General features: G+C 49.9%; 1 protein-coding gene across 1 annotated transcript in view; it reads right to left on the reverse strand.

Annotated features, from left to right (window-relative positions):
- The window catches only part of ARMC9 (armadillo repeat containing 9), a 93,571-nt gene extending 90,392 nt beyond the window's left edge, over nucleotides 1-3,179 (reverse strand). Inside the window, exons 1-2 of the mRNA XM_040229374.1 lie at nucleotides 3,082-3,179; nucleotides 1,258-1,345 (exon numbers count right to left, since the gene is read on the reverse strand). Coding sequence (XP_040085308.1) covers nucleotides 1,258-1,308 — 51 coding nt within the window. The 5' untranslated portion in view covers nucleotides 1,309-1,345; nucleotides 3,082-3,179. The remainder of the gene's footprint in view (nucleotides 1-1,257; nucleotides 1,346-3,081) is intronic.
- Between the last annotated feature and the right edge of the window lie 8,420 nt (nucleotides 3,180-11,599).

Consider the following 11,599-nt stretch of genomic DNA (forward strand, 5'->3'; position numbering starts at 1 on the left):
TCTGCCCATCTCCTCAGTCTGTGTCAGTCACACTTCTCTGTTTCCACCTCCTCTCACTCTGGCTATTTCTCCGGGCCCTGTCCACCGCCCTCTGCTGCGATGCCTCTGAAATTCATTCATGATCACACCAAATTTCAAAGCTGCATCTCTAGGGTGGATGTCTCATTCCTGTTCCAGGGCCATATCCCTCAGTGTGACTACATGCCTGATGGACACTCCAGTCACACACCAAAACAGCAGCAACCATTTCTTTAGCATCAACTCTATGCCAGACCCCGGATTAAAGTAGCTATTGTTGTTTAGTCGCTAAGTGGTGTCTGATTCTTTGTGACCCCATGGACTGTAGCCTGCCAGGCTCCTTTGTCCATGGGATTTCCCAGGTAAGAATACTGGAGTGGGTTGGTATTTCCTTTTCAAGGGGATCTTCCCGACCCAGGGATTGGACCCATGTCTCCTGATTGGCAAGTGGATTTTTTACTGCAGAATCACCTGGGAAGCCGGCTAAAAGCTGTAGAGAATATCAAAAAGCATAAGGCTTAGGCCTATCCTTCAAAAACTTTCAGTGTAGGGCACATAAAGGTCCATTAATAGGCAACAAGTTAACTAGATGATGACACAGCCACTCAATGAAATACTCTACAGTATTCAGAAATCTGAGGCAGAACATAGGAAGATGTTTATACTGTATGACTGTTGACAGATAAAAGGCAAGCTACAGGGAGAGAAATTCAAGAGGGAGGGGACATCTATGATTAATTCATAATAATATATGACAGAAATCAAACCAATATTGTAAAGCAATTATTAATCAATTAAAAATAAATAAAAATTTTAAAAGGTAAGCTGCAGAACAGTGTGCATAGTGTCATTAAATTTTGTAAAATAAACTACATAGTTATGTGAATATATTTTGAATACTCAAAGAAAAAAAGTCTAGAAATGTAATATACTAAGCCATTAATAATGGTCACTACAGGAGCAGAGCAGGAGAATTCACTGTTTACACTTCTATACTGTTTGAATCTTTTACCACAAGCATGTATTGCTTGTATAACTTTCTTTAAAGAAAGTCTAAAAAGCAGCTTTAAGATTTCAGCTTATTATGAACACACTGAACATTATAAAATAGAAAATAGATAACAGTAATGTAATGATATAAACATTACAAGGCATTAAAGAATTTGTTGCATTGTAAAATACAAGCATCACAAGTTTTCAAGATCTCTTTCTCTGTGATCTGTGTTTTGTGAAACATACCTCTTTCACTAGTCCAAGTAATTCTGATTCATGAGCCAGAACGTCTACCATATTGAACAGATACTGTTAATTCTCACAGCAAAAATCTCTGCAAGGCAAAAACATAAAACAAAGGCTTTCATTTCAATCATCTGTGAATTAACAAAAGAGAGCTGTAGGGGACTTCCTTGGTGGTACAATGGATAAGTATCCACCCGCCAACATAGGGGACACAGGTTCCATCTCATCTGGGAAGATTCCACACGCCCCACGGAACAACTAAGCCCACGAGCCACAAGTGCTGAAGCCCGTGCACCCTGCACTCTAGAGGCTGCAAATACCAAGCCTGAGGGCTGCAACTGCTGAGGCCCGCGTGCCCAGAGCCTGTGCAATGAGAGAAGCCGCCAAAATGAGAAGCCTGAGTATCCCAACAAAGAGAAGCTCTTGCTTCCTCAACCAGAGAAAAGCCTGCGCAGCAATGAAGACCCAGCAGAACCAAAAATACATAAATTATCACTTTAAAAAAAAGGTAGCTGTAGTGGGCAGAATAATGGCCCCCAAAGTTGCCTGTGTCCTAATCCCCAGAATGGGTGAATATGTGAGGTTGCTTAGAAGGGGGGGAATCAAGCTTCTTCCTACCTCAGGGCCTTTGCGCATATTGTTCTCTCTGCCTGCAACATTTTTCCCCTCTCTTTCTTCACCTGGCTGACCTCTGTGCTTAATAAACATCACTTTGTCAGAGTTCTTCACGACCATCATCTGAATAAGATTCTGTTATGATCACCTCTCAGTGAACATGAGGCATCGTTGGGTGTTCTATTACCCTGACATTCTTAAAAAGTAGAGAATTTTCTGTACACCTTTATATCATAATAGGCTCACTTACTGAGGACCTATCAGATGCCAGGCAATGTGCAAAATACTTCACATTTAATTTTCACAATAAACCTGAATGATGAATATTATTTATATTCTCCTTTTACAGACGAGGCAACTGAGGCCCAGGGAGGTTGAGGTGTTTCCTAGAACTCAACTAATAAGTGACAAAGTGGAAATTTAAATCCACACTGATATTAACCACTACACAGTATTACCCCAAAGTTTGGACCATCTGAATTAGAATCCCCTGGGATGCTTGTGCAAATGAAAATTCTTAGCATCACTCTGATCTTACTGAACATGTCCAGAAACTAAACAATCTCTCCCGATGACTTTTATGCACGTTCCAAGTTTGAGAACCACAGCTTTACTTTATGCAAAAACTAGAGAAAATTTCTTCAGTCACTTTTGAGGGTTGCAGTGGCAGCTTCGGAATTTCTATAGATAAGGATTTAGGGCCTACGAGCTAGTTGAATAAAGATAAGACTAAGGCATTTGTCTGGAGGAGGAATTTGCATAGCAAGCATCCTGTTTTTGCTTAGATTGGAACAAATCTGGACTTAACCTAGGTGCCTGGGGAGAGAGGTTGGCTGATGGGTAACGGAAGAGATGGATCTAAAAGCCCCAGGCCACCCTCTCGTGACGCCACTACCCAACTGGACGACCTGGGGCCCTCTTTGTCCGGCTCATTGGAGCAAAGATCGGGGACTACTTGTGGCAAGCAGCTGGACTGTCCTCGGGATGTCCGAGCAGCCGCCTCAGGCCCGCGCCAGAAAAAAAGTCCAGGACAGCAAGCGAAAAGTCGGGGCATCCGGCTGCGGCTGCTGAGTTGGCGCATCGGGGTCTTCCTCTGGGAAGAGGGCTCAGCAGAGCCGCGGCCCTCGGGCCCATCATTACTCCTCCCCGCCCGGGGACGGCGGGCTCTGAGATCGCCCGGCCATGTCGGGGCGGGGAGGACGCACTTACCTGTTCTTCCGTAGCGGACGCACGCGCCTACCTGGCCCGGCCTCCACGTCTCCAGCCGTCGCCCCGGCAACCACCGCCGCCAGCCTGGCACCACGTGAAGCAGAGCAGCCAATCACGGGGCGCGACCTGTGCGGAGCATCCTGGGAGGAAAGGCGGAGCCTGGGAGGCTACGCTCCGAAGCTTACAGGCTTCCGAAGTGAAGTTGGGAGTCGCGGAGCGGTGACGGCTGCGGATGTTGCGCTGCAGAGCCAAGTTACCCGACCTCCTTTCCACAGTTTCCCATTGGCTCATTTCCACAAATATTGTGCCTGGCCCTGCGGATAAGCCCAATCAGGCTGGAAAATAAACTGGCAAGAGATTGCAGTGTGGTGTGAATGGAAATAGATGGGCGTCGTTATTCCCATTCCAGAGGAGCCGCCTTCAGTTCAGTTCTGTTCAGTTGCGCTGTCGTGTCGACTCTGCGACCCCATGGACTGCAGCACGCCAGGCCTCCCTGTCCATCGCGAACTCCTGGAGTTTACTCAAACTCATGTCCATTGAGTCGGTGATGCCATCCAACCATCTCATCCTCTGTGGTCCCCTTCTCCTTCTGCCTTCAATCTTTCCCAGCATCAGGATCTTTGCAAATAAGTCAGTTCTTTGTATCAGGTGGCCAAGGTATTGGAGTTTCAGCTTCAGCATCAGTCCTTCCAATGAATATTCAGGACTGATTTCCTTTAGGATAGATTGGTGGGATCTTGCAGTCCAAGGGACTCGCAAGAGTCTTCTCCAACACCACAGTTGAAAAGCATCAATTCTTCGTCGCTCAGCTTTCTTTATAGTCCAACAATCACATCCATACATGACTACTGGAAAAAACCATAGCCTTGACTAGATGGACCTTTGTTGGCAAAGTAATGTCTCTGCTTTTTAATATGCTATCTAGGTTGGTCATAACTTTTCTTCCAAGGAACAAGTTTCTTTTAATTTCATGGCTGCAGTCACCATCTGCAGTGATTTTGGAGCTGCCTTGGAACCAAAAATGTAGCCCAAGATCTGCCTTAAATCTCCAGGCACTAGAATTCCACCCCACTGCAGCAGTTTCCAGGAATTTAGAGAAACTGTTGTTCCCCCACGTGAAATGTAGGTTTGTAAAAATGAAACAGGATCGCAAATCTTCCCTCCCCTTGCACGTGGTGCTTTTGAACTTAAGTTCACCAGCACTGAAGAAGGACCTGTGAGTCTCTCTCTGGGCTGGATGCTGGGGAGGTGGCTGGAGATGGAGAAAATCCCTCCCCTCCAGGCACTGCAGGCCAGATCTCACATGTGTACATCCCCAAGAAGGTGGAAACCACCCAGGGCAGAGACAAGGAAAAAAGCGTGGAGAAGGTAAATGAGCTTGGCTTTGAAGAAGCCCTGAGATGTTTTGTGGTCATCTCCCCAGGACCCAGGCTTGCCAGTGCTCTTTTGAGGTCTGAGATTGTTTTCAAAGTAAAGGTTGTATTTAGCAGGAAGAGACACCCTTCCTGGTAATATGAATTGAAAATAAATCTCTCTGTTCATGATGAAAGTTAATATTTATTATCAGCTTATTCTGTTCTGGGGTTGCCAGACAAAATACAGGACAACCAATTAAGCTTTAATTTCTGGTGAGTTTTTAGTATATCCCCAATATTGCCTTATTTAATTGTGCATACAGGACATTATATTGTCTTGTATTTTCATTTGCTAAATATGGCAATCCTATTTCCTTGTGTTGTTCTGTTAAGAAGGCTTTCTTATCTTTTCTTGCAGGGAAATAGAGGAAAATAACAGAATGGGAAGGATAGAGATCTCCAAGAAAATTGGAGATACCAAAGGAACATTTCATGCAAAGATGGGCACAATAAAGGACAGAAACGGTAAGGACCTAACAGAAGCAGAAGAGATTAAAAGGTGGCAACTAGTGGAAAAGAACCTGCCTGCCAATGCAGGAGATATAAGAGATGCAGGTTTGATCCCTGGGTCTGGAAGATCCCGTGGCAGAGAGCATAGCAATCCACTCCAGTATTCTAGCCTGGAGAATCTGATGGACAGAGGAGCCTGGCAGGCTACAGTCCATAGGGTCATAAAGAGTCGGACACAACTGAAGCAACTTTGCACTCACACAAGAATACACAGAAGAACTATACCACGTGGACTCTGAACCAAGAAGACAGGTGGCTCTGAAGTTCCCATGAAACAGTAGGACCCAAATGGTCTTTGACCGCCCCCTCCCCCTTCCATGTCCTCTGCCTGCCTTTTGTCTGTGGAAAACTTCAGTCAAAGAATAAGTTTAATCAGAGAAATGAGAACATGTGAAAACAAAGGAAAACAAGCAAAGGAGACCAAATAATACTAATGTAGTCATTAAGCATAGTCAAGGAGCTTTAGTTCTTTCTCAAGGGCTATAGACAATATTTTGAGCTATATGCTGTGAGCTGTATTATAGATACCAGAACACCAGGTGGAGAAGTTGACTACATGATGACCAGACTATACCCAGGACAGGAGCTGCCACAGTTCTGAGAATTGGCCCCAAAGAAATGGGAACAAATGGACCTTAAAACTGAAGATTAACCATACCCAAAACAACCAAGATCACACTGGTCAGATCACTGATGACCAATTTGAAGATGACTGTTAGAGATGACTGTGCTGTTTCTGTATGTCTATAAAAGCTCCTGCCTGTTGGGGGTAGCGGGCAATCTGCCTTTGGACAGATGTCTGCCCTGAATTAAAGCAAACTTTCCTTTCCACCAGCCTGGCCTCTTTATTGGCATTTGAATGGCGAGCCACCAGAGCCCACACACTTCAGAGCCACCTGTCTTCTTTGCTCAGAGTCCACATAGAAATAGAAGAACTGGGTCTTGGGTCTCCCAAGAGCTGCTTGGTTTCTTGGAAGGAGAGCACAGCGGGGTGGGAATATACATCCCCCAGGAGAGCTGTCTGTAGGCAGGGGAGCAGGGAAGTAGGAAAATGAGGGAGACCAGAGCATCCATCCTGGCCTCAAGTGCTGTCCTTCCTCTCCCTGACCCAGGGGTGTGAGTCACATCACAGCCCCTGATAGGTTTTTTGTTTTTTGTTTTTTTTTCAATTGAGACACTTCACTTTTTTAATGATCTTTTAAAAATTAATTTTACTTATGTATTTATTGATTTAGCTGTGTTGGGTCTTCTTTGCTGTGTGGGCTTTTCTGTAACTGCAGCAAGCGGGTCCTGCTCTCTAGTTGCCCTGCAGGGGCTTCTCATTGCAGTGGCTTTTACTGTTTGTGAAGTACAAGCTCCAGGTCACTGGCTTTAGTAGTTGCGGCATGTGGGCTCAGTGTTTGCAGCTCCAAGGCTCTAGAACACAGGTTCAATAGTTGTGACGCCTAGGCTTAGTTGCTTTACAGCATGTGGGATCTTCCCAGATCAGGGATCGAACCTGTGTCTCCTGCGTTGGCAGGTGGATTCTTTACCACTGAGCCACCAGGGAAGCAGCCACCCCCAATAGTTCTGTGGCCTAGATGAGGTTGGTAAAAAGATGCAGGCCTTCAAATGACCTTCCCAAATGGCAGACCTGGATCCAAGATCATTGCAAAGCAAGTCAGCTCCTACAAGAAATCCTCAGGCCATTCTCAGCAATGGTGTTCCTAGGTACAGACCTGATTTTTAGGAAGAAAAATTATGACCAAGCTAGATAGCATATTGAAAAGCAGAGACATTACTTTGCCAACAAAGGTCTGTCTAGTCAAGGCTATGGTTTTTCCACTGGTCATGTATGGATGTGAGAGTTGGACTGTGAAGAAAGCTGAGCACCGAAAAATTGATGCTTTTGAACTGTGATGTTGAAGAAGACTTCTTGAGAGTCCCTTGGACTACAAGGAGATCCAACCAGTCCATTCTGAAGGAGATCATCCCTGGGATTTCTTTGGAAGGAATGATGCTGAAGCTGAAACTCCAGTACTTTGGCCACCTCATGAGAAGAGTTGACTCATTGGAAAAGACTCTGATGCTGGGAGACATCGGGGGCAGGAGGAGAAGGGGACGACAGAGGATGAGATGGCTGGATGGCATCACTGACTCAATGGACGTGAGTCTGAGTGAACTCCGGGAGTTGGTAATGGACAGGGAGGCCTGGCGTGCTGCGATTCATGGGGTCACAAAGAGTCAGACACAACTGAGCTGAACTGAAAACTCATTTCTAAGCAAGATTAAAAACACTCATTGTAAGGCACATGATGTGAGCACAGAAGGTGGTATGTTGGTTTGAACGTGAGAGTAGATGCTGCAGTGACTTCATTTGGTTGCAGGTGGACACATCCTAAGGGCCAGCGAGACGTGGCTCACAGGGAACCTCCTTAGTTCTGTGGCCAACCCTGTCACCAAGCATTTCCTGACCTCATTGTCTCAGCCTAAACACTGCTCACTTGCTCCAAACCAACTTTATGATTTCACGGTGAAACCTGTATGTCGACTTGAAGGGTGTGTATGAGACAAAGTGACAACCCAGCTCCTAAACAAACAGTTAACTGTAACAGTAAAAAACAAACAAACAAACAAAACAGGGACTTCCCTGCTAGTCCAGTGGCTAAGACTCCAGGCTCACAATGCAGGGGGCCTGGGTTCCATCCCTGGTCAGGGAACTATTAGATCCCACCTGATGCAACTAACAGTTTGCATGTCATAACTAAAGCTCCTGCACTCCGCAACCAAGACCCAGCACAGCCAAACAGATAAATAAATATAAAAACCAAATAAATGTAAAGAATAATTCATGATGATAGATGTTGCAGGTAGTAACAGTAAATCTCCCTTATTACCTTTCTCCCCACCTGTAATGAATGTCCCCTGGGCTCAAATGAGCCTGAGGTCAGGGGTAGGAGGAAGAACTCCTGTTCTGCTCTTGGGTGAACTGTTTTACTGCTAATAGACATTTGAAGCCAAAAGTGAATCTATGGCCCCTAAGGAAAGAATCTGGGAGGACGGGGTTCCCCAGAGCAGCTGCCACAGGAGCATCTCGGAGCTTGTTGGAAACGCACACTCTTAGGTCCCACCAGATTTGCCAAATCAGAAACCCTAGGGGTGGCGCCCAGTAATCTAGGCGATGGAGACGGGTGGGCACTCCAAGTGTGCGTCCCGCTGGGCGGGCTCAGGAGGGAGTGTCCGCCCCACCCCGCGCCCCATCCCTCCCCCGCCGCGCCCCCGGGCCACAGCACGGAGAGCAGGGCACTGCAAGGCCAGACCTGCGACCGCTGAGCAGCGGGGATAAATCTATTAGCGGAGCAACCAGGCCGCAGCTCGCCCCGCCCAGAAAGCCGCGCAGACGTCGCCCCACCTTCTCCCCCGCAACCCGCCCCGCGCGGGGACTAGGTGGAGCCGTGGTCACCCCCGCAGCCCCTCCGCCCCAAGAAGCACCGAGCAAGGGGTCCACAGCGTTTTCACCCAGTGACCCCCATCTTGGTGCGGGGGGATGGTCACTACAGTGACCTTGGGCCTGGGAAGGATGGGGTCAGCGCGGGTCCTGGGGAGAGCTTAAGACAGCAGTCCTCGGTCCTGAGCCCGACTCCGCCCCGGCGGCAATTCGGCTCCGGCCTGGCCCCAGGCGTACCCTGCCTCCCCCAACACGGCCATTTCCAGGAACCTGGACCCTGGCTGTGCCAGCCGGGCAGAGAGGTTCCCAGAAATCACCCGCGCTCGGGAGCGGAGGCAGTTCCCCACCCGTGGCCCAGGCATCACTGTTTTCCTCCCAGGACCGCCCACAGCTGTGACCTTGGGAAGGAAGTCGGCACAGACACTGGGGGTGCGGGTGGAGGGGGGAAGGGGGCGGGAGTAGGGGGCGGGGCGGGGGTCGAGGCAGCCCAGCCGAGGCCCACGCCCACCTTCCCCATCACCAAGGCTCTCTGGTCCGGCCCTGTCCCTTCTCCTCCCTTCTCAACTCCTGACAAAGGGGCACCAGGGAAGCAAAAGGCTCCTTCATGTCCAGGGACAGAAACCCATCTCAAAGCAGCTTGAGCCAAGACAGACTTCCTTGGCTCCCTTCTCCTCCTCGCCTCTGGGGCTCTGGTCACAGGGAAGTCGGGTGGAGCTGGCCTGCCGGGGATAGAGCTTGAAGGAGGGCCTTCAGCTCTTGGCTTCTGTCCTCTCTGCTCTGCCACCACCTCTGTGTGGGGCTGGGACTGGAAGCCAGGTCTCCCTGTGGTTGGGCCTGTGACATGGGCCCGGGAGCGGTGATGACCTGGGCAGAGCCAGGGAGGACAATGAGCAGAGCCCTGCGAGAGCACTCTCCCTGGAGTCTGGGGCCCAGAGGGTCTGGTTCCCCTCCCTCCTGCCCCTGCCCTTGACTCTGTAAAACCCCTCTGTGTTTAGGGTAAGGGCTGCTGCTTTGCTGGCCATGTTCCAGTTGATTCCTTTCCTCACAGGGAAGAGTCTGGACTCCCGAGGGCTCTCTGGGCAAACCTGGCTCCCTCCCAGCCTCCCTGCCCACCCCTGAGGCTTGAGGTGGAGCGTTCTAGCAGGAGGGAAGGGATTGGGGACATGGAGACTGCCCCTATCCAGCTCTGTGACCTCCTCCTCCCTCTCCCTGTGACAGGGGAGTGGCCTTCTCCTCCTCCTCCCTGGAGGGCCTGCCAAGATCCCTGAAGTAGGCAGAGATGTCGGAGTAGCTACAGTGTGGCAGCATCTGGTCCAGGCTCAGAAGTTTCTGGTAAATAGAGTTAATGCACCCCCACCCCACCTTGAGTGTGTGCAGCCCCAGCTCTCAGGAGGGCCTGAGAAGCTGTCCAGGAAAAATGATATGAACCCCGTCCGTCCTTCGGGTTCAGGCAAATATGGCCCAGCTGAGGGTCTGGAATAGTCCTGACAGAGGTCAGCCCACAGGGCTAGATGTCAGCCCCCCAGGGACTGGGCACATCCAAGAAAGACCGGAAGGGTCCTTCATCAAACACTGCAGAACAGTCTGAGGCTTGGATCGTTGGCCAGCCTCTAGCAGCCGGGTCCCATCTCAGACTCACGGGTCTTTGGGAATACTGCATTGGCCACAGGCTCTGGAGTCAGCGGGATCACAGGAGAAAACTCTAGAGTGAGAGAAGTCCCTGGGAGGGGCCCTCCTGCTGTGAAGGGGGTCTCCATCCATCCCTTCAGCTCCCGGCTGGAAGCTGGAGCCCGCACCTTTGCTCTGGGCCTGGTGGCGGTGGATGCGGAGTGGGGGAACTGCTCTGTTTCAAGGTTTCCCAGCTGGACTGTGAGCGGTGAAGCCCAACAACCAAGGCTGGGCTTAGGAGGGTGACAGGGGCCATGTGGATGGAGAGGAAGGAAATTTCTTTCTCCAGATTTTCTCGTAGGCTGAGCACTGGATTTATTTGGAAGAAATACTCAGATAAGCCCTTTGGGGTTAGAGTGGGTGAGGAGCAGATGAGAGGAGCAGTGCTTGGCCTTCTAAGGGGGCTGAGTGCTAGTCCTGGGGTGCAGGCTGACCCACTGCTGTATCCAGGGGTCATTCTGGATGGTGGCGCACCATAGCGGCCCTGCTCCTCACAGTGTCCAGGCCTTGCTCAAGGACACTTGAACCCCCTTGTGTCAAGGCTGTCCAGGTTTCTGGAAGGCCAGGTCTCAGGCCAGGCCAGCTGTGGCCACACAACTGCCCAGGTCTTTTGCCATTTCCTGCAGCAGTGCTGAACCCAGAACACAGGTTTGGGCAGGAACCAAGACAAAGACAGTTTTCTCTATCTGCCCTCCCCTCTCCTCAATCCTTGTTCCAAGAGCCTGCAGGATTCTGGTCTGTTCTGACTCACATTTTCTAGAACCCTCTGTTTTATGGGCTGCCCTGGTGGTTCAGATGATAAAGAATCTGCCTGCAGTGCAGGAGACCTGGATTCAATCCCTGGATGGGGAAGATCCCCTGAAGAAGGGCATGGCAACCCACTCCAGTATTCTGGTCAGGATAATCCCATGGACAGGGGAGCCTGGGAGGTTACAGTCCATGGGACCACGAAGAGTCGTACACAACTGTGTGTCTAACACTTTTTCACTGTGTATTATGGAAGTGTGTGTATACCTGTCTGGAGGAAGTGAGGGGCTGCAGACAAGGTAACATTCTTCACTTGCACTTGAAGGTTTGGAGTGAGGCTCACTCTGGATCCTTTAATCAGAAGCGTCAGCGGGGCATGGTGCAGCCCAAGCCCTCTGGGGGGCAGAAGGGGATCTCTGAGAGGCTGCTGTGCCCCTAACTCACCCTAGCCCCACTTCTCTCCCCTCCAGGAAGCTGTGAGAGCTGCAGGCGCCTGCTAGGGGAGCCCATTTATTTTCTCTGCTTGCTCAGCCCACACATGGCCTTATAGGGTAGAGGCTGTGCAGAGGCCTGGCCTGAGGGAATACCCTGGCTGGGAGGCCTTGGGGGCCTCTCGACTGAGTCTGAGGCGCCGCCCTGGTTGGTGAGTCTCCTTCACCTTCTCAGGCTCTCTTCTCTAACATGCTTTGTAATAATAGCCTCTTTTCTACCCTGAAAAGAAAGCCCCAGATAATATAACCTACTCACCCAC

This window comes from Oryx dammah, unplaced genomic scaffold (genome assembly GCF_014754425.2).
Source record: "Oryx dammah isolate SB20612 unplaced genomic scaffold, SCBI_Odam_1.1 HiC_scaffold_27, whole genome shotgun sequence".
NCBI classification, from domain to species: domain Eukaryota; kingdom Metazoa; phylum Chordata; class Mammalia; order Artiodactyla; family Bovidae; genus Oryx; species Oryx dammah.